General features: G+C 36.5%; 1 protein-coding gene and 1 long non-coding RNA gene across 6 annotated transcripts in view; one reads left to right on the forward strand and one right to left on the reverse strand.

Annotated features, from left to right (window-relative positions):
- Nucleotides 1-2: 2 nt before the first annotated feature.
- On the forward strand, nucleotides 3-10,843 carry LOC117282533. Its single transcript, XR_004513302.1, has 2 exons — nucleotides 3-481; nucleotides 7,720-10,843. It is a non-coding gene; the product is annotated as an uncharacterized LOC117282533 (long non-coding RNA).
- Nucleotides 10,844-13,230: 2,387 nt separating this feature from the next.
- LOC111867113 (sodium-coupled monocarboxylate transporter 1) overlaps nucleotides 13,231-23,893 on the reverse strand; it is a 55,614-nt gene continuing 44,951 nt past the window's right edge. For all 5 annotated transcript variants that reach the window (XM_033752555.1, XM_023856646.2, XM_033752554.1 and 2 more), the window contains exons 9-15: nucleotides 23,053-23,161; nucleotides 18,058-18,167; nucleotides 17,206-17,389; nucleotides 17,038-17,124; nucleotides 16,070-16,254; nucleotides 14,713-14,929; nucleotides 13,231-13,625 (exon numbers count right to left, since the gene is read on the reverse strand). In XM_033752555.1, coding sequence (XP_033608446.1) covers nucleotides 13,620-13,625; nucleotides 14,713-14,929; nucleotides 16,070-16,254; nucleotides 17,038-17,124; nucleotides 17,206-17,389; nucleotides 18,058-18,167; nucleotides 23,053-23,161 — 898 coding nt within the window. In that variant the 3' untranslated portion in view covers nucleotides 13,231-13,619. The remainder of the gene's footprint in view (nucleotides 13,626-14,712; nucleotides 14,930-16,069; nucleotides 16,255-17,037; nucleotides 17,125-17,205; nucleotides 17,390-18,057; nucleotides 18,168-23,052; nucleotides 23,162-23,893) is intronic.

A 23,893-nucleotide genomic window follows, 5' to 3' on the forward strand; every position in this document is an offset into this window, starting at 1 on the left:
CCTAATTTCCACAAAATGTCCCTGGATCTGAACAATCCCCGCCCCTGGTTTACTTAAGTGACAGTAACAACATCTTGTGTTCAACGGATTCCATTGTCCCAGCACACATTGGTTTTGTCCTCAGCGGTCCTCAGTGTATTAAGAGATACGTAGGCAGAGGAGAGTGTTCGAAAAGGTAGCAGCCGAGGGAATCAGTAAAACAGAACGGAAGGAAGTACTTTGAGAACTACTACCAAAGCAACAGAAGACCTTGGTTCCAGAGACTCAAGTTTCGAAGAATATCTGTCATCGTAATAAATAGTACAATAAATGGTCATTATTGCTTAAAAGAGTACGCAATTCGATTTAATATCGTTAATACAGAAATGTTTGAATGTGGCGAAACCAAAGGAACTATAAACCACATCTTACAGCAGTGTAAATTATTCGAGGTCATATGGTGGATGACGAGATGCAACATAAAATATTTCCCCCGTATTGTGTATGTTATTGTATGTTACCGGAAACAGCTATCCCACTAGCGCGATATACCAACAGAATATAATTAGGTCCATATTTCATTTCATTTATTCACCTTCCATAAATGCCGTTGAGAGTACATTCTCATGCCGATGTGGAGATCTTCCTTGTTACAGTCACAACTAAGGATTACAGTTTTCATCCAATAGCATGCACATTTGTATAAAATACTGATAAACATGTACAATATAATAAATAAGTTAATTTTAGTATTAAAAGTAATGGCAAACTTTATACAATTTGTACAGGTTTATGCAAGTCTGTTAATTAAAAATTGAATAGTTAAAGCATAATGTCATTAATGAGTCTTGTATAACATAACATAACATAACATAACATAACATATAGCTACATGGTTTCACAGATCCTTTGTCCGGATACCGGACTGGATATTGAACTCGTCACAGCCAAACTGACATTGCAATGTGCAACCTGGTCTAGACAATAAAATATTCAACAATTGTAACATTGATAGGTACAACAGTATAAAAATCAATCATCTTACAATTCTTGCTAGAACATAGTCTTAGAAAACAGACTGTAACAGTGCATAAAATTACCTACTTGCCATATATTCACCTACCGAGTAAAATGCTTTTGAAGCCAGAAAATCCTTTAGTCTTTGTTTAAAAATATTAATAATTGTCTTTCAAGATATATATGTTTTGTGGCAGGTTGTTAAATATTCTAATAGATGTAAAATGGACACCCTTCTGTATGGAAGATAATCTCACAGAAGAAACATGTAGCCTATTGTGCCATCTGGTACTTATTTGATGAATGTTATCGTTTGCTTGGTACATATTATAATTTTTAATTACAAACAATATCATAGTATATATATATATAAGCAGGGGACTGTAAGTGTACCCAATTTCTTAAAGCCTTCCCTACATGAATCTCTAGGACCCAGCCTTAACAAAACTCTTATTGCTCTTTTTTGGGCCACAAATATGCTTTTCATTGATGAAGATGAGCCCCAGAAAATAATTCCGTAATTGAGTTGAGCCTGAACATGGGAAAAATAGACATACATCAATTATATAATAAATTGAAACAAAGACTAGTATACAGTAATATGAAAATTGTGTATATCTAAAATAAGCATCTAAAAACCAGAACACAGACTGACAGCCTTGTCTTCCTTTAATTGTAAAGCAAGACAACTACTCGCACCTTAAGAAGATTTATAACCAAAATATTCCTGTAAAGAATAAAGAGAATGTACATATAAAAATTATTTTAATTGTACCTCAAAACTCTTAGTGTCGCTTGATATATCCTTAATATATTGTGGGGTCCTCTTTACGTGTGTCTTTGTCATACTCCTATGACAACCCACTTCTTCGGAACAATTTGTTGGCCCTGAAAAGGACCGTGGCTGCTGAGATGGTTGATCGGAGAGGTAGCGCGGCGCGCGCCGGTAAGGAGAAAGGCTGGTTGCGGTGAATGGCTAGTGAAAAGGCTAGTCGTTGAGCGCGGTCGTGGGAGCCATGAGNCTTGTAGGCTGACAATGAACTGAATGGAACTGCATAACTCTGCTCTTTTATACACTGGTCGGTGGGGCGGAGCAAAACTCGAAAGTGAGGAGGAAGAATTGATTGGCTAGCGCGCGTAATGGTGTAGACGCGGGCTAGCGCCGAGCGTAGTATAAATGCGATCGTTTGAAGCAATCTGATTGGTTAGCGCGCGTGATGGTGAAAAGTGATGTGAAGAGCGAGCGTTGCAGAAATGCGTGATAATGTGGGATGTTCCCACAATATTGTGGTAGATTATTATAGACCTTTGTTCCTAAACAGTAAACTCCCTTTTGGTATTTAGTCAAATTTACAAGAGGCTGATGTAGATTATTTTGCTGTCTGGTATTTATTCCATGAATCTCTGAATTTACTCTGAATTTGTTTCTATTTTTTATCACAAAGAGCATAAGAGATAGTATGTACTGAGATGCCAGTGGTAAGATTTCTAATTCTCTAAATAAGTTCCTGCACAAATCCCTCCTTCTGCATCCCAACACAATTCTAATTATATTCTTTTGCATTCTAAAAATTTTGTACTTTGTGGTGAGTTACCCGAAAAGGGTAAACCATAATTTATAATAGAATTAAAGTAAGAGTGATAAACCATTTTTAAGTTATTTATGGATGTGTATGGTTTAAGTGATCTTATTATGTAGCAGTCTGCACTTAGTTTAGAACTAATATACTCAATGTGGTATTTCCAGCTCATTGTGTCATCAATGAATATTCCAAGAAATTTGATATTGGATATAGATGTAATTTGTTTTTTATCATATACAATTTTTATTTCAGATCTAGGATTTTTATTTCTAGCTGTAAATTGAATGTAGTGGGTTTTGTTAAAATTTATAGAAAGTTTGTTTACTTTGAACCATTCATTTATACTATGAAAAGCTTTATTTATATTTAGTTTGAACTTTTAACTAACAAACTAGGGTCATCTGCAAATAATATAGGTACAGATTTATCATTTATTTTTGGGGTAAATCGTTTATATAAATGAGAAATAACAATGGACCCAGAATTGAACCTTGTGGGACACCATGTCTAATTTTGCCCCATGTCGAAAATTCATTGAGATTAAGGTTTATATTTGTAATTAAAACCCTTTGATATCTATTTTTGAAATAAGATTCAAGCCAAAGTTTAGCTTTACCCTTTATCCCATAGAATTCCAATTTTGACAACAGAACCTCCTGATTAACACAATTGAATGCCTTTTCTAGGTCACAAAAAATGCCTCCTATTAAGTTTTTGCTGTTTAAGGTCTTACAGCGTTCATTCACTAACTTGTATATAGCCTCATCTGTTGAAGATATTGTTCTAAAACCAAATTGTTCTTCCATTAAAATGTTGTTATTTAAGTGCTCAATCAACTGAATGCTCATAGCTTTTTCTAATACCCTAGAGAACAAAGTTAAAAGTGATATAGGCCTATAGTTGGAAATATTTGTTTTTTCACCCTTTTTAAACAGTGGTCTTATTTCTGAGTATTTTAAACGATCTGGGAAAATTGCTTGTGATAATGAATTGTTGCATATGCGAGTCAAAGGAGAGCTAATGAAAAGGGAACTCATTCTTAATACTTTAGTGGATATTTCATCATATCCATAAGAGTTTTTTGCTTTGAGAGATTGAATTATGTTTTCAGCTTCCTTAGTTGATAAAGATTTAAGTTTAGTATGTGGAAAGGGATTTATAAAAGTTTTCATTAAATACTGAATGGGAGTAGTGTCTGGAAAGTAACTAATATTAGTACTAAGTCAATAGAAAATCCGTCGAGTGTAACAATTTTGTAGGTCACTTCATTTATCACTTCTGCCTTACATGTTTCGGTTTAATAAAACCATCATCAGAGGCACATTGTACAATCATGAAAACACTGTTGTTGTTAAGATGTACACAGTATATATGCTGCGTGGACACTGCTACAATATGTCGATGTGTAAAAGCACAACACTTGCTAGGATTGTTGAATGCACGTTCAACTCTCACATTCCATCCGAAACAACGACAGTGTTTTCATGATTGTACAATGTGCCTCTGATGATGGTTTTATTAAACCGAAACATGTAAGGCAGAAGTGATAAATGAAGTGACCTACAAAATTGTTACACTCGACGGATTTTCTATTGACTTTGTGATTGATAGTGTAACGGACCAAAAATGAAACAATTCAAAATAATATTAGTACTATTTTGTTTATTTTTTTGCATTTTTATTTTCAGCTACAGATTAAAAGTAATTGTTAAAGGTTTCCTGAATTACTTGCTTTTTTCTAATCCATTTTCCATCCACCTTTAATGTGCATATTTTTTCATTATTTGGCCCCTTATTAGTTTCTAATTTTACTATATCCCATATGATCTTATTTTTATTTTTGGAATTTTGAATTTTGTTGTCATATCTTAGTTTTTTAGCTTCATTAATGACCTTAGATAAAATTTTACAGTATTTTTATAATAGTTTCTTAATTCTGAATTATTACTGTTTCTACATGCCATATAGAGTACTCTTTTACGTTTAAAGGATGTTATTCCTATAGTAATCCTAATGTCGTATTTTAGCGTCCTGTTGCACTGACTTTCATCCATGATATGTATACAGTGGCCGTCTTGTAGTGCACTCATTTTCACCTGTTACTTCACGACATGTTCGGCTACATAGTGCCATCATCAGGTGCCCTAATTATGTTAATCTATTGCATTGCCTGCCCTCGTATGTCTTCACAACACCATTTAAAAAGTATTTAAAAAGTGTGTATTTGTCAACTATAATAAATGTACACTCACTAAAACTTGTTAAGATTATTTATCTTATGTGTCTTAATTAAAACTTGTGTGTGGTTCATTCACTATGGGGTCGTTTTTCTTATTTTCTGTGTAAACTGTGTCTTGTGATGTGTGTTCCCTTCTTAGCTGCGAGTGTTGCAAGCAATGGAATAGATTAACGTAATTAGGGCACCTGATGATGGCACTATGTAGCCGAACATGTCGTGAAGTAACAGGTGAAAATGAGTGCACTACAAGACGGCCACTGTATACATATCATGGATGAAAGTCAGTGCAACAGGACGCTAAAATACGACATTAGGATTACTATAGGAATAACATCCTTTAAACGTAAAAGAGTACTCTATATGGCATGTAGAAACAGTAATAATTCAGAATTAAGAAACTATTATAAAAATACTGTAAAATTTTATCTAAGGTCATTAATGAAGCTAAAAAACTAAGATATGACAACAAAATTCAAAATTCCAAAAATAAAAATAAGATCATATGGGATATAGTAAAATTAGAAACTAATAAGGGGCCAAATAATGAAAAANGTTGTTTAGCATGTGTTCTCATGTTTATTGTTACGATAAATTACGATAAGCCCAAACAGGGATCAGTATATGTTAAACCTTCAGTGCCGGAGACTGTACATGGTATGCCAGCGGCTTCTGACACATATCGCCAAAGTCCATACCTGGCACGCTTAGTGCAGTGCTAAGTTTCAGCTCGGATTTTGAACCATTGTTTTTCATGTAAAATAATTCTTTTTGTATGAAATTGAAGAGGAAATTTCAGGCTATCATTTTTCACATTCCTTGTCTAACTTAGAACTTCCTGCGGAAGTTGTAATACATTTGAATTCTTTGAAAAAGTTTTCTGTTTCAGCACTTGGTGTGCTTGCTACAGTACAAACCTACCTCTGCCTTGGGGAATTCCTATGAACTAAATATGTTAGATTGATACTGTGTGCTGTCCTGCACGCTGACAGAATGAAAAGTTGATTCTCTTAAGGCATACTCTGATCAGTGCTGCTTCAACATTGGTATTTCTAATGACAAGAAGACATGGAGAATCTGCAACTTTGAGATGTGATGTTGACTAACAAGTGTGTTATGACTGCTACAGTAGCAAACAATAAACAGTTTACTATGTGAAATGATACCACTTTAATTCCCCTTTCTTCTATAAATGCGCATAATTCAGTCTTTTAGCCAAGACCAGCCAGTAGGAACAAGCAGTGGACAACTATGTTGTGTCAAGACCAGTGCAGCATATATTTACTTCAAACCAAACCAGAACAAAGTTTTATCAGGTTCAGAATTAGACACTGAAAATGGGTGTTTGTGCTTTTCTCGATTCTGTGGTAAATGACAGAATCAAGAAAAGCACAAACATCCTTGGGAGACAGAATTATATGCCTTATGGCCCCATGGCTAGACTAGCTTGCTATCTGCAATTAATTCTTGTACTCAAGATTCTAATTATACACAAATTAGTGCACAACAGTCGAGCGATTACACGCTATCTACATCAGTCTGACATTAACTCTATAAAAGCTTGGTGCATTGCTAACTGTATGAAACTCAACATCAGTAAAACTAGAGTTATATCCTTCTCCAGGAAAACCAATGTACTTATCTACAATTATAAACTTTGTCAATCGTCCATAGCCCAGACCGGTTCTATAAAAGACCTGGGAGTGTTTATTTCCATGACCATGTCAATTACATTTTCTCTCGCTGTGTTAAACTGTTGGATCTAGTTCGTAACATTACTTTCAATTTCTCATCTCTAGACTCTATGCTCAGATTCTACACTGCATTAGTTAGATCTGAGCTTGAAGATGTGTTTGTAGTCTGGAATTTGATTACGTCAACTGATGTCAACAATGTGGAATGCATCCAGCAGAGGTTTGCAGTCCTTTGTTTTAATCGTTTCTATCCTCAAGTCCATTACAGTTATTCTCTTGCTCTGGAGGAGTTAAAATTGCATACTTTACATACTAGGAAATATCACCTCGATGCTAAGTTTACTTTGGCTTGAAATTCTGCCCTTCTGTTCTGGAAATTGTTGGTGTCCGAGTTCCTGCTCGGTACATCAGAGACTTTGCTTTGTTCAATGTTTGCTCCTCATGTAAGAATTGTCCCTCTGCTAGATGTGCAGCAGCTGCTAATGTTGTTTGCAGGGATGTTGACGTCTTTGGAGCCATGAACGTTCTCCACAAACTATTTTTAAATATGGTGTAATAGTTACTATTATTATTTTTATGAATATAAAAACACTTAAACTCAATTATTATTATTATCCTCTCTGAACATCTATACTTTACATTTCACAATTAAATATTTTTATGTTTCATTCCTCAGTTCTCAATAACAACTTAGATTTATGTTAATGAAATTATTATTATTGTTTGTTTACTTGTCTGCATTAATGTGTTTTTCCTCCAGTGCTTGCCTGTAATTTGTCTTTGACTTTATGTTGTGATTGTCCATAATATAATTACTTGTATCTACACTGTGCTCTGATGGTAATTGGCCTTGCGGCTATTGACTTGGCACATAAATAATAAAGAATTGATTTAAATTATTATAAATTGCAAATGGGTTTTTTGCCCTGCGGCAGTGGTACTACAATAAGACACAACACAAAATTACACACCACACTCAAACAAAACATAACACACAAAACTACGCAAACAACAAAGGACACACTACACACAATGAATACAATGCAAACACAATTACAGTTACAACTACAATTAAATAAATTAATATTAATAATAATAAGTATACTATACACTTAGCAATAATAGTGTTGAAATACATAGGTTACTCCAAAAGTAATGCGCAACATTTTTTAAAAATTCAGTTGTTATTCTACAGTTTTGCTATTTGCAGGATGCAGCGAAGGATCCTTGCCCTTTTAATACAGTTTAATTCAACCTGTAACGATGTCATAGCACTCCTTCAAAATGGCTGCTATGCTTGATGTTCGACAAAAGAACGTGCTGTTACAGAGTTCTTGTGTTTTGAGAATGGGACAGTGAGAAATATTCACAAGAGATTGAAAAATGTGTATGGAGATGATGCTGTTGATCGCAATACAGTTAGTCGGCGAGCACACAGATTATCTGGTGAAAGTGAGCACGCCAATATTCGGGAATCTCCTCGCACCGGTAGACCAAATACTGCACAAACTCCTGACAATGTGCAACGTGTTAATGATATATTTGGAGGACAGATGTGTGACTGTGAAAGAAATTTCATCGAACTGGTAATTGGGGAAGTAAGTGTGTGCATAATATTGAAACATTTGGGGTTGAAACACATTTGTGCAAGGTGGGTTCCAAGGATGTTGACAGATGCCCACAAAGAAACCGGAAAAACTATGTGCGGTGAACTCTTGGCACAGTATGAGAATGGCGAGAGACCAAGGACTGACTCCATTCTTGTTCTCGTTCTGTGACTGACTTTATTCTGTTCTGTACCCCTTATACATATATTATCGATATGGACCACACAGAAAACACCGTCTCTCAACAATTCGTAGGGGCTTTTACAGCTCCGTTGCCAAGAAATGGACGTCTGGTGTTCCACACGTTTGCTTCTGCGGAAATCTGTTTAGCAACCAGTTGCCTAGGTATGGACATGGCGTGGACCACATTGAAAACATTTCTTGCAATACCTTTTCTATTATTGCATTTGTGTATTTCGGGTGCTGCCTAGAAATGGGTCTACATGTCACAATATATAACGTCATTACGTTTCACTAAAAACAATTGCTCCTATATATAAACACTGGCCAATGTAGGAATACTAGCAAGTGAATACAGGTGAATGTAAAACGTCATATACAAGTACATGATGTAAGAAGTGACGAATGTATGGTGTATTCATACTTCCTGTTGTGGTGACAGAATAAAGTGAAGAAAATTTTATACACACAACATGATGTTAAATGTAATATTTCTAAGAGAAACTGAATTTTATGACAAAATTCTGACCACAGGGATGACTGCTTATTATTTCATCATGAGCATATCTCCTCATATGAAGCCAGATTCGCATACAGTAAGGTGTACATTAGAATAGTATAGCAGGTTTTCTTAAATGAGGGAGAATAACAGAGGCAGTCCAGTTCGGAATCCTCTTGTCTATGTGAATAACCATCACTGGATTACACAGGACTTGCTATTAATATATAGCCACAACATGCATTGTAACTTTTTCCATACATTCAAATTATGCATTATTATTTTCAACATTGAAAATGTTATTATTTGCGGGTGCAAATGGAATTAAACCGTTAGTAACAGAAAGTGTAAAAATTTTCCGTAAGTAACAATATGTAGCAGTTTGTAATTATTGGTACCTTCGCTGCTAAGTAACCAAAGATCTGTTTATGACTTCGTTACCATGGAAATGTGCACAGCGAAGCATGTAGAAGAATCTGGACTTATTGCGAGTGAGATACATTAATGAATGTGAGCTATACGGCTAATTCAATTCCACTCTTTAGTAGATGACGCAATACTATAGGCAATCTGCCAGCATATGACGCCGGCAATTGTCGTGCTGCATATATGAGAGAGTACAGAAAAAGGGAGCAGTTAGAAGATAATTGTAATAATGTACCCAAACAAACAGAGTTAAATGCCAAATGACAGCATGAATATTGAGAAACGCCTAACATATCTGCCGTATTGTAACACACTATGGATTACTATAACTATAGCACACAAAATAAAATCTTCAATGTCTACTTGCTAGTCATTGCTCGATAACAGATCTTACCTGGTTAATATTTCACAACTGAATATTCGATTACTGAACTATTTTCTGAATTCTATTATGAATGAATGTATAGAACAACAACAAGTAACAGAATTGTACACTGAATTTATTACCAGCATCCCATATTTTAAGACAAGTGACTGAGTTGTTTTGGTTTGTCACCTGACCATTCTTCTTTTTCTCCTCCTTTTCCTCCTCGGTGTTGTTGTTCTTGTTGCTCCCACTTGGGCATCCGTGAAGTGCTTCAGTTTCTTAATCTAAGCAGTTAGCAGGACTCCTTGCATGGGGGATCAGCCCATTGTAAGGTCACTACCTAATACAGACACAGAATAAACACAAAAGGTTTCCACACCTTGAGTGGGATTCGAACCCATGATCCCCGTGTTTGAATGGGCAAAGACATTTTATGCCTTAGGCTGCATGGCTGTCTGACCATTAGATGTGCTATATCTTGTAGTACCGTACTAATTGTACATTGTACTCTAGTAAAACCCTCAAATTGTAAGACACCAATTTGTGAACTGTGTTCTACAGTGCTAAAACTTAACCAGTTTTCCAACAGCCAGAAAATTTTCTCCTTAACTTATGTTTAAGCCTTTTTATTTTTACAGATAGCTCTGGAGCATTCAGGGCACAGGAATAATAAAAAACTTTTTATTTTTTATTATCATTTGATAGACCAACTTATATTCTTCAATTTAATTTAATGTTTCAAATCTATGGAGGAGGTAAAGGCAAATGACTGGTTTCCTTCCTGCTGGCACCAATAGCTGGAAGATTTTGAATGAAATATATGTTCCTATCATGCAATTTTTTATTGAACCTCATATTTCTGTTCACTGCTCAAAATTGGACCTATATAAAACATTATTTTCCACTCCAATTTTTAAGCAATTTTTAACATTATAAATACCACAAGTTTTTATATATTAAATATTTAAATATTTATCACATTCATGGAAGATATGAAAAATCTCTTTAATGATATTAACTTATCAAATACATAGAAAGCAACTATTTGAGAGACAGATAACCACAGATTAGCAATTTTTTAAATCAGAATAAAGTTACTTACAATTCCAGGAGGTGAATTGTGAAAAATGGAGGTTGAGACATTAACTGAAATCTAGAATTACAGCACTGATAACTAGAAAAGGGTGTAGGTTATAGACTGTGAATGGAACCATTTCATACCAAAACTACTAGTACCAATAAACTAAAAAAAAAACATACAAATAAACTCCGTGGCCTGTAGTCCACAAATGAACTATACCGACCAAGCGACTCCCACTTGCTGATGAAGTCAGTGCCAACTTAATTTAAATCAAGAAAGTAGCTGCACATGACCAAGTTCATTTGAGCTGATTTTCACATTTTCTAGATTTGTGTCATGGTGGTCTTATTTTAACTGTTTTAAAATAGGCAGGTGGTGTTTATGATAATTTATTCTCTGAACTATGTGGGAATTCTCTTTTCTGACATTTTAGTTTTTATTTCAGCTTATCTCACCCTGGGGATCTGTGTATTAGATATTATGTAAGTTGGTGATTTATGGGTTAATTTTCGTGTAACAGCATGATTCTGTAAGTTTTAAATCACTTCTGTATTTTAAAATAAAATGGAATATCTTATATTCAGCACACTGTACCTGTTGAGAAAGAAACTCTCCTACTTGAAATGAAATAACTTCAGTTTAATGTTTCCAGATGTTTCTCACTGTAAACAAGTTTGTATATCTAACTTCTGAAGATTCTTGGTATGTGTGGTTTGAGAGTAGCAGTATGGGGCCTTAAGGAATAGGTTTTCTCTCAAATCCTGCTCATCTGAAGACTGAAAGAGAACCATCTCTGAAATGTAGTGATTTCAGTAAACAATGTGTCACACCACTCCATTGTCAAAAAGTTTTTTAAATTAAGAAGGCAAATGTTAGTTCCATCTCAGAATTAATTAAGTTCAAATCTTAATATTTTCTAAATAGAACCTTGCTCCTCAGTTTACTTACTTACTCATGGAGCTGAGCCCTTCTTGAGGAGCCGCCAATTCTGCAGCTACTCAAGAATTTCCCAGCATTTTACGGAACCCGAAGGTTCATGACCATGTTCACAAGAGCCCTCCACTGGTCGCTATCCTGAGCCAGAGCCATCCAGTCCATACCATCCCATCCTATCTCTCTAAGATCCATTCTAATATTGTCCACCCACCTATGCCTTGGTCTTCCCTGTGGTCTCTTTCCTTCTGGCTTTCCCACCAATATCCTATACGCATTCCTTGTCTCCCCCATTCATGCTACATGACCTGCCCACCTCAGTTACTGTGAATAAAAATATATCGATGACACATGGTAACAAACACATTATTTTATACTTGGATTTCCAAAGCAATTATTTTCATATTAGATTTGTTGCTGCAATATTGAGGACAATCAAGTTCTGCAAATTTGCTACACTAGGTGTACTGTTGAAGAAAACACAACTTTGCTTGTAAAGCTGTGAAGTTATAAATTTATACCATATTAAAAATACAGGTACAGTGGATCCTCGCTTAATGAGCACCTCTCATAACGAGTAATTCGCATAACGAGCAAAACAAATTGTAAAAAATGACTTGCATAACGAGTGACAAGAGGGGAAGTCCCAGAGATTGTGCGCTTGCTACATCAGTCTGTGTTTAGCACTCATTCTGCTAGCATCTTAGTGTCGCTTGTGATCACATTTTTCCAAACTTGTGTTCAGACATATTATTTGTGATTTTTTGTGCAAAGTTTAATAACCCTTGCAAAAATGTCCCTGAAGAAAAAGCCACAAAAAGACAGCCATAAGAGAATAAAAATAATCGTAGAAATGAAACGTAAAATCATTGAAAAGCGAGAATGAGGTGTGAGCGTGGCTGATCTAGCACGCACATACAATTGGTCTATATCAACAACTTGCACTATCCTCAAGAACAAGGACAAGATTAAGGAGATAGATGCTTCAAAAGGAGTGACACGAATATCTATGCGACAGTTACGTATTCTCGACGATGTTGAAAGGTTGCTCCTCAGATGGATAAATGAAAAGCAATTGCAAGGCGATACTATTAAGGAGAACATAATTTGTGAGAAGTGAAAGTGATTTTTGCCGACCTCGTTAAGAAGACACCAGGATCATCAACGGCCGAAGAAGAAGCATTTAAGGGAAGCCATGGATGGTTCGAGAAATTTAAGAGAAGAACCGGCATCCACAGCGTTGTAAGGCACGGTGAAGCAGCAAGCTCCGACACAAAGGCAGCAGAGAACTTCATCGGTAACTTCAAGAAGCTCATAGATGCTGAGGGTTACCTGCCACAACAGGTTTTTAATTGTGATGAGACGGGTCTCTTCTGGAAAAAGATGCTGAAGAGAACCTATATAACAGCAGAGGATAATGCATTGCCCAGCATTGTTTTCTGCAAATCGAATTCGCGTTCCAGGTTGGTTCATTCCACATAGAAGAAAAGATGAAGATGATTCACGCTCCTTAACAATGTATATATAATTTTCTTTGAATAAACGTTGTACACAAAGTTTTTTTAGTATTTTTTTCGGCATGGAATGCATTATCATATTTTACATTAATTTATATGGGAGAAATTGTTTTGCTTAACGAGTGTTTTGCATTATGAGTAAGATTCTGGAACGAATTATTCTCGTTAAGCGAGGTTCCACTGTATTACAAATAAAAGTCACACATCCCGTTGCCATCTACATAAGATTGTGCATCAGTCCAATATGGATTATATATTAAACAGAATTAAATTCACCAACTTCTAGTAAACCCTATTTACCCCACAGAACAAAATTCTTCTGAATTCCTTGAGACATGCTTTCTTAATGATTGTGTAATTTGGATTTTCTTGACCCTTTTTCTTGCTCTGAGACCCAGTGAGGTGATTTCACGGCTGATTTCATATATAGATATAGCAAAATTTTCAGAAGATAAGGAAATTATGAGGAAAGAATTCTTGTTTACTACTTCACATGGCAATCAAGGCTGAAATAAAAAAAGAAAACAAATATAATATTAGATATCATTTTATGATATTGCTACATAATCACAGGTGGAGGAAATGAACAGTATGACACATTGAAGAAAGCAGTCTTCTGGGATTTGGCACCGTGTATATGTGGTGTTAACCGACGTTTCGGAGGAACGTATCGCCCCCATCTTCAGGGTTGAAGAAAAAGTATAAGTAAATCTGCAAGCGACAACACCGTAGGACACGGTAAAGCAGACTGCTTTCTTCATAGTCACCGCCGTGAAAGCCTCAAATCTTACACAGTATGACACATTGTTCTGAAGGGGGAGACAATGAATTGTAGGGGCAATTATATGAAAATTTTAATTTGGAATACCATAGGAAAATATGTTGTGAGGTTATGAAGCAATATTCAACATATGATGAAATCAACACCCAAACAGTATAAAACATATTGTCTGTTTTTCCTGATGCTGACTTTGTACAGCATATTGTGTAATGATTACACTGCAAATACCAGTATCATTATATCTTGTTTTGTTCCCGACTTGAAAATTTGAAACCTTGGCATTCTTTTTAGCAGATGCTATATTTCTGTAGATTCTAATGGGTTTGGATAATGGTGTATCACACTCAGAATTAATGGTTTTTTTTACTTTTTCAATCATCTGGTATTCCAGTAACACTCAGAATTACTGGGTTTCGGGGCTTTTCCCATTGTTTGATATTCTAGTGTGTAGAATAGTGAAGGATGGAGAAAGCTCTAAAAACCAGTAGTCTCTAGAACCCCAGATGATGGAAAAAGTCCAAAAACCCAGTAATTCTGAGTGTTGTACACCATCGTCAGGACCTTTTAGAATTACTTGTTCAATCACTATGGACCCCATATATAACTTTCCCTTAGGAAATTAGAACACCTAAAAATTCGGTTAGTGTTTTCTAGTCTCTCAAATACCAGACAATGGACAAAGTCCAAAAACCCGGTAACTCTGAGTGCTGTACTTCTGGCACAGCCCAAGCAAGAAGAAAATTAACATTCATACAATATTTCATCAAAATTGAACCAATAGCAGAAGAAAGGCCGCCTCTATCTTCATTTACCTTGTAGCCACTGAGAAGAGCCATGTCAACATCCTGTTGCTTTACGTTTTTCTTTGGCAGAAAGCGTCGAATTACAGGACTAAGAAGCCTTGGGTCTAGAGAAGCAGGATCAGTTGGATTCGTAAAGACACTAGCGATGAGTGCCACAGACATTGATACCATGGTTCCCAGAAGTGTGTACCACAGATATGACATCCGATACAAGGCAAAAACTTCACTGTAACATAAATGAATGTGCTATGTGATGAAGAATCCTGTTTCCTTGGATATAATGTCATTTAGTCTGTTGAAAGTCAACCAACATTTCAAAGGAAATCAATATGAAGCAATGAGCAAGCATCATTCTGTTTACTATCTGCTTCATCCTGTATTCTTGCTTGGCTTTCTCTTTGATTGCAAAGATGGAGGAGACATGTTCCACTGAAACACTGGTTAACTTTGAATAAATTATAGGGCATTATATCCCAGAAGACAGGACTCTTCATAACCACTGATGTAAGAACTCAAATACTATTTGCTAAGTCATGTCTGAAGTGAGACTCTTGACCCTTCATGCATATAACAGTGAGATTATATTGGTGACATGTATATTAACACTGTTGCAGAATTCATGTTTGACACTATTGGTTAAATTTAAAATTCTAAGGAGTAGTGTCATTTCAAGATTGGTTGTGCATATATGTTCAATTAAAAACAAGGAGTGTAGTTAAGAAGGGAGTCCTGCTCCCTGTGGAATGGTAGATGAAGTCAGAGATGAAGAAGAGTTGCATCTAATCTGCTGTTTTGAGTGGGCATCTCAGCTTCTCTTGCTTCTGTTCCTTTTACCTGAAGATAGAATTAGAAAATAGCTTAACATGAACATAGCAACCTTTAGAAATTTAAATGCTATATAATTGAAGATGGATAATGCCCAAAGGAAGTACACCAAAACAGAAACATGTTTCGCTGGATATGTGTGTGTGTGTGCACGTGCACATATTCATGTTTATATGTGTTTGAATGCTAGGACAGAAATAGTATGTTGGGATAGAACTGACAAGTGCCTGGCCTTAAACTGTACCCTGGCACCAAAATAGTTAATTCTCTTAACATTTGAACATTAGACTGACTTCACTGCAAACAATTTATGTGTAGGTTTTACACAAGATCACACTCACATTAAACTCAGTAAGTATGTAGCACCATACAGGATATCTGCAGAAAATTAGAACTTGAAGCCTAGCATTCCTGGACTACACTGAGCCAGCAGAAAATTCTGTCTCATGATGCCAAGATTCTGTAGTGAAAATATAACTGATTATGTAGCACAGGGCTACAACAACCAAAACCAAAGAACCTAGGAAAGGTAAATTTTTACTCTTTATGTGGTTCCATAGTTGAGTTAATCACAGCAGGTGCTGGTGTCACAAAGTCATAAGTACAACCTTCAACAGAGACAGGTTTTGTCTGAAAATTTATATCTCCTGCAGCAATAGCTGCCTGAGTCCCCAGGCACACCCAGGACATAAATCCCAAACACGCCACTCCACCAGCCAGCGCCCCCTGAAACATAATGCAGATAGGTCTATGAAAATAACTGTAAACATATTAGGAGAGGTATCTGCATGTACTTGCTTCAGCATCAATTAACTCTAATTTCACCCATAGAGTGACTTCATGTTGTTTGTTTGTTTCTCACAACAAACAGTAATTATTCACTGATAATTAACCAATCCATGTTTGTAACAGAGATGTAGCATATTTTTCAGAAAGTAGTCACTGAATTATTAAATATTATTTTGATAAGGGTCATCTTCCATTGATTTAAGGAACTGTATTGTTGTAATGGGATGTGAATTTGGAAATTTTCCCAGTGGTTTTTAATTCTGGATTCCACGGAACAGACATATTTTGATGAAAATTATATATGGACCAAGGCATTGATTTCTGAAGGTAACACGAAAAATATGAATTTTAATATTCTTGAAAGAAAGAAGTGAAGAAGCACATGAAGGAACATGAGAAGGTAAAACGTTATGAGTTAACTTAGACATCTAATGTTTTACTTTTATTTTACAATTATTTTGTACTTTGTCCATTATCCAAGATTTTTTTACCTTTACCAGACCTGCAACCCTGTTGGAGGCTGATGTATCACACAGAGCAAAATGAAGAATATCGTTTACATTTTTGAGAGTTTTTTAAGGATGAAGTCTGTTGATAGACAGCTATGACCTCCTGACTATGCATTCATTTGTTTATGTATGTAGAATCAAACAGTGAAGTAATCAGATTAATGATTTTGGATCAAAAGTTTCTGAGAGATATTGTAACTGTAGAGCTTACTTTAGAATTAACCCATGGTAAGAAAAGTCCCATGCTGAAAATTCCAAGGGAGGCACCATGCGTAATACCACTCAAACTCATGGACATCTGCAAGGAAAGGGAAAAGCTTTAGCTTCAAAAGGTATTTTGTTCCAAAGACACTACACTAGTGTTATACAATAGTCTTACCTGCAAAACAGCACCCAGCTTTTCCACAACAAATACCAGCCCAACACACACTGTGCCCACAACTACCACTACTGTCTTCATAAGAATATCAGTCTGTCGTGGAGACAGCTTATGGGAGAACCAAGTCTTGTAAAAGTCTTCCAGAACAACTGCTGCCATTGAGTTCAGACCAGTTGACATGGAGCTAGGATAGAATAAAAAAACAGTGTTCAACATTTATGAAAAATGAATGACCAGAGGAAAGAAAGAATATACATGGAACAGCCAAGAATAAAATTAAGTTTAGAAAAACTTCTGCTCTTGCACAACACTCGTATAGCAGGGCTTTTCAAATTATCAAGGGCTTAAACCACTTTAAAACCTACAAATATATTAACAGGCAACTGATAATTTCAATGAAGAAATGGCCTCCTAGTTTGTAACATCATGTAGTTTGGAGAAAGCACAACCTTTTAGTAGAATACTAAAAGTCTGCTTATCACCTGCTTCTTGCTGATTTCTGGCTTGTCTCAAACTTCAACCCTAAATTCATTCATTCATTCATTTATTGTATATTCCATAAATCCATATACATAGATATAGAACCAGTCACATAATTAATATAGTATAATACAAATATAAATATATATGTACAGTTTATAATCATTAAAATAGATAAAAAAAATGTGTTAAATTTATATCAAAAAAAGTCTTACATCACTATACATAAAATTATGCAATATTAAAATTGTTTATGTTATAAAGATGAAGGCTCCTCAAAACTACACAGTGTTACAATCAGAAAGATGGCACACTTCCTATTTACCACTGTGAGAGCTCCAAATCCCCCCAAAAAATAAAATAAAAGTTCACCTTAGGGCAGCACTGAACACACCAGCCACAAACAGTCCTGGCACACCTGGCAAATCCTTGAGAGTGTCCATCACCAGCAATGGAAGGAGCTGGTCCTTTGCCACTGCTAACTGCAGAATCACACCAATAGGTCTTAACATCATTACTTCAGAATTCATGGAATTATACCCTTGTGTCATATTTGTTTGAAATATTTTATAAAGGCTACTTTACTCTTTGAAATCTACCTCAATGCTGACCCCAATTGACACTATTTTTCTCGTGATTCAACATCAGTATTCTGGTGCAGGGAGTCAGTCATGGGCACTGTGTTTTACTGTGAGGAAAAATGGAAGTCACAATGTTAAAACAAGGTACTTAACCATTTAAGTGGATGTGATATCTTAACATATCATGTGCTGCTCTCAATCACAGTAGGCAAAACGACTCTATATGTCATGAATGTTTCAAATTACACTGATGTAGATATAATGATAGTCAGCAATGCAAATTTGTATGTTGTGCTTGCTAGATCTTATAGCTACTTCAGAGTGTGACGTGAAGGTGCTAATTGCTTGGTAGCTGTCCTGGGTTTGAGTATTTATGAGTAAACATTATGGCAGGTGCTAGCAAGAAGATGTGTGTGTGATGAGGTGTTACATGAATTGTTTCAATAGAATTAAGGTAGTGATATTTCTGAGGGCATACATAGTAGTGGTGAAAATTTTGTCATGTGGTGAACAGAGTATCAGCTCTGATGACAACAGTAGCATGCAGCATGGCATAAGTCAGGTGCTGAGCAACCACTTCTTTGATTTACTGTCAAGCCTGGTATAAATGTTGATTTATAAAACCCCAGTAACCCCCTGGAATATTTTGAGTTGTTTTGCACACCAGAAATTTCGGAATTAATAGCCAGAGAAACAAATCTGTATGCCCCAAAATTTTTATAAAACACAACCAGATCTAGGACACACTATTGGAAAGAAACAAACATAAACGAAATAATGAATTTGCTGGCATTCTTTGTTACAAGAACTTCACCAAAAACTGGACAAAAAGAGCTAATTTTCCTGGAGGAAATTTCTGAAACACCAATATTTTTGGACCTGTTCAGTGAAAGAATTTTTCTTCATTTTACTGACAACAAAAAGTGTCAATGTCATGAAACAAGGCACAACTGGGAAAACTGTAGGTTGGGACAGGATCCTATTTCCAACGTTACCATATAGCAGCCGACTTCTACAGGCGTGAAAGGGATCAAGGTTCTACAAGTGGCTAACAAAAGTCTGAATGTAAGATTTTAGTTGTAAGAAATTGTACTATGAGCTGTTATTGAAAATTGCACCATAATTATAAAGACTTTCACAGCATGTGCCACTGAGGTTGCAACACTTTCTCTGGTGGTATAATTGGTTTAGTGAAGATTTCATAGTCTGTACAAGATAACAATTTTGCAGTCAATGTTTGAAAGAACAAATACTTTTGTTGCACAGTTCAGTCATTCACAATAAACTTGAACTTGCAAGAAAGCAAAAATGTGGCCAACATGATGTCTATCATCAACAAGACAGTCAGAGCTGTAGTACGAGGGGCAGTCAAAAAGTTTCCGGAATTGTGGTATAGCACTCTAATGATAGGACATATGGCAATGCTTAACTAATCACCTTCAAAGTAGGACCCTTGTGTGCACACACACTTACTCCATCGAGCCTGCCACTGTTGGAAGCAGCGGTGGAAGGCTTCTTTTGGAATCTTCCGGAGCTCAACCATCGCATTCGATTTGATGTCCTCCATGGTTTCGAAAAGTGCCCTCTTGAGGCCCATTTTCAGAGTAGGGAAAAGACAAAAGTCACTCAGAGCGAGATCTGGAGAGTATGGTGGTTGAGTAATAATAGGAATGTTTTTCTCAACGAGGAATTGCTGCACAACAAGCGATGTGTGGCTTGATGCGTTATCGTGATGCAGAAACCACTGTCCCTGCCACTTGTCGCGCTGCTTCCTCTGAACTGCATCGTGCAACCTCTGCAAATCTTGCATGTAGAAGTGGCCAGTAATAGTCTGTCCAGGCAGTATGAACTTACGGCGCACCAAACCGTCAATGTCAAAGAATGCAATGAGCATCACTTTGTCTTTGGATCTGACGAGGCATGATTTTTTTGGCCGGGGAGACAATGCTGTGTACCAGTCCGATGACTGTATCTTCATCTCTGGGTCATAATCTAACACCAGTGATGATCTTTTTTAGAAACGTCAGGTCCTACGTACTTTTGTCTAACAGATTCCCAGCAACCATCATGTGACATTCCATCTGATCCGTGGTCAGCTGCCTTGGAACAAACTTCGCACTGATGTGTCTCATCTTCAAATCATCGGACAAATGGCATGAATGGATCCGTGAGAGATACCAACTTCTTGCTCCAACTCTGCAATGGTCATTCTTCGATCACATCAAATCAGTTGTGGCACTTTTCCAATCATTTCTTCAGTTCTGGATGTCGAAGGTCTCCTGCTGTGCTGGTCATCCTCTTAACATCTCCTGCCTATTCTTAAACCAGGAAAACCAGTCGTAAACTACGGATTTCTTTAGTGCAGTATCACTGTAAACTTACTGCAGGGCCGATTGCGTCCCTGAAGTAGATTTTCCCAATTTGCACATGAACTTGATGTTCGCACGCTGTTCAAACTGCGACATTGTGCCGAACGACCAACACTCACGTCTAATTCAAACAGAACAGTAACGAAAGTTCACACTGAAATCTGTCCAGACCTGTTGTGCCTGTGAGCATACAAGCTGAGCTCCCCACCACAACAGTGTGCATGCTATCTTATCACTCATTCACCCTCTGCAGGGGAATTCCGGGAACTTTTTGACTGACCTATGTATATCATAGTGAAATGTTGCAGTAAACAAACAAGTGTGTGTTTAGACTGGAGGTAGTTTTGTCTGTCAGCTTCTGTGATGGTATTTCATTTCTGAACCTCTGACTCCAGTCAGGACTGCATATAGTGAATGTGCATGAGTCAGGCATACTATATTTGTGACCACGTACAGGGAACTGAAAGCTGTTAGTTGTGACAGTGGTGTACCTTTTGATAATAAAGCCAAAATACGGATCTTACTAAAGAAAACTTTAATGTGAGGGCTAAATCAATCAAAGTACAAATACTATATGAACTCTGACAATTAGTCTTTCAGTGACTTTTTGTTTTGTTATTTTTATAACGACACATGGTTAAGATATTGAATTTTAAAGAGGGAACAACAATTATAAATTAAACGCCGTATTAACAAATTTAAATATCTGGAGAGTTTTCATGTCCCACTGCGAGAGAAATAAGAACACAGAAAATAAATACTTAAGTGGTTAAGAAGGTATCTGAACCAGTGTGGTGCTGAGTAAATGGACAACTTCAGATAACACATGATGAGGAACTTGGGGTGAAAGTGGGAAAGTAGAGGTCAGACAAGGATTGCATACAGATTTTTTGGAAGAAAACACTTGGAAAATACTACTTGCAAGACTGAGAAGCAGATGGAAATATTTTAAGGATGGAACTTAAGGAAGAGTTTGTGAGGATAGGAGGTGGATGAAATTGTACCAAGGTTGTGCCCAAAAGGTGAATTTTGGTTTTACCAGTGTTGAATAGTCAGGCTGTTAGTTAGCGAGTGAGCGAATGAATGAGTTAGACATAATCATGGATCTTTATCTGTTTGATATATATCTTGGCAACTCTATAAGTATCATAGGAGTATTAATGGCTTATTACAGCTGTTGCTGTAATAAACTGCATTTCCTTCTTCATTCATTGTTAAGATAATGGACGTATAATTTAATCTGTACAATTCAACAGAAATGTCTTGCTACGTGTTACTGCTTACAAATTAAATATAGCCTAATTATAACATCCAACATTAAATGCCAACAAAAGGTGAGACCTCAACAACACATTCTTGTTAAAAATTTCAGTATATTCGTCATTTGGCCATGACACTTCATTCGCTCATTTCTCCTGCATACAATTCCCATCTACATTATTTATCTGTCCTGTCATATTTGTCTCCCCTTCTTTCTTTCCTCTTCTTTATATTAAAACAGTTTTTTTCCATTTGAGGGTTTTTCATCTTTCAACCACAGTGAGTGACTATATTCTCTGTGAGTAAACTATGTAAGACCACAATATTTTCTGTTGAGTCCACACATTCTTCAAGTGAAATTATACTTGAAACTGACTTTTATGCGTACAGTTTTGTTATGTAGTTGTTGCAAACTTGATATAAATAACCGAGGACAAGATAATGGCAGGGTTTTGTGATTACAGCAAAGAGGCTCAAAGTCAGGAAGCAGTAAAAAATACCCGTGTTAATATTGTGGCATGCCGCCTAAAAGCCAGAATATCTCAGTCAGTGCAGGCTTCCATTGCTAGACAATGGTTTGTTAAAACGCGTTTCTGAGACACCATATACATAACAGCTTTCTGTTTGATCTGCTATATTCCACAATCGGACAGCCTAGAAGACACCTTCTTCAAGGGTTGCTTTCCAAGTGATAGCTATTGTGTTTGTTACCGTGGGAACCATCCTAGTTCTGGCTTGGCATAAAGTACCCATCTAGTTGCAAGGCCCAGTTGGGTGTTTATGCCAAGACAGACTGGCCGACTGACCATTGGTCATAAAATGAGACTCAGACTCAGAGCAGGTGAAATCAGAGAAGACTAGAACAGCGGTCAGATCAGAGGAGAACAGAGCGGAGATCAGATCAGAGGTGAACGGCGTGGAGATCAGATCAGAGGCAAACGGAGCATACCTGACAGCAGAAGAAACCAGCTCAGCCAAGAACTAGAAGACAGAACGTGAGAGACAACAGACTAGTCAGGTTGCATCTTGTGGAACACATTATTTGTGAGTGATTGGAATTACAATTGTAAACATCTTATCCAATAAATAGCTTCCCCTAATTCGGAACCTGTTCATTTCTTGTCGCTTTACCTGGATATGTGACTATATTAACATACCTTTGTTGTGAGAGGGTCACATTTATAATACGTAGCAAATACCAACATGCCACTGTAGCTGCATAAGAATATGAAGCTTGATGCTCCCATCACGAATAACCACAGTGCACTGAAAGCAAATGGAGCAAACTGAGGAACTGCAGAAAATCTGGAATTTAGTGTAAGAATTCACCACTTCTTCTAAACAACTAAACAAACAACCCACTTTACAATCTCTGATTCATATATCACATTTACAATGCTCCCTTGTTGAAATGGGTGTCTAAAACACAAGTGGGAGTAAGTTGATAGTAATACTTTTATCTATAGACCAAAATCCTGCCTCTCAGAACGAACTCTCCAATATCTCACTACAAGCACTAGTAACAAGAAGGTTACTTGATAACGAATTAATAATAACAATAAATACTTGAAGAGTGTGTTTTTGAATAGGTATACCAAAGTTAAGAAAAATATATGAAAATAATTCAAGCAAGTAAGTGCAGCTCCACGTTTTCTTGACTTGGTCATGAGATGATAACTGTAAATATTAAATATTACATGGAACACTGTGAGTTTGCTGAACAATACGGTCTGCAAAAGTGGTCTAGGGATGAGGTCTGGCCAAATGTAACCTAACATGCTACTCTGATCATGCCCTGAGCAGAGCTAGCAACATACCATGAAAGAAATACATATAACACACATCCACACACTCAAATACAAACGCACATACTGGTCTGTCTAATGTAATTTACACAGATATCATAGGCTAACAAACTTGACTCATATATACTGGTGTGGGAGCCTCCCACATTGAAGCAAGCACTAGCTAATCAGCGCAGACCAGGGCAGTTCCAAT

Source organism: Cryptotermes secundus, unplaced genomic scaffold, assembly GCF_002891405.2.
Source record: "Cryptotermes secundus unplaced genomic scaffold, Csec_1.0 scaffold291, whole genome shotgun sequence".
Taxonomy (NCBI): domain Eukaryota; kingdom Metazoa; phylum Arthropoda; class Insecta; order Blattodea; family Kalotermitidae; genus Cryptotermes; species Cryptotermes secundus.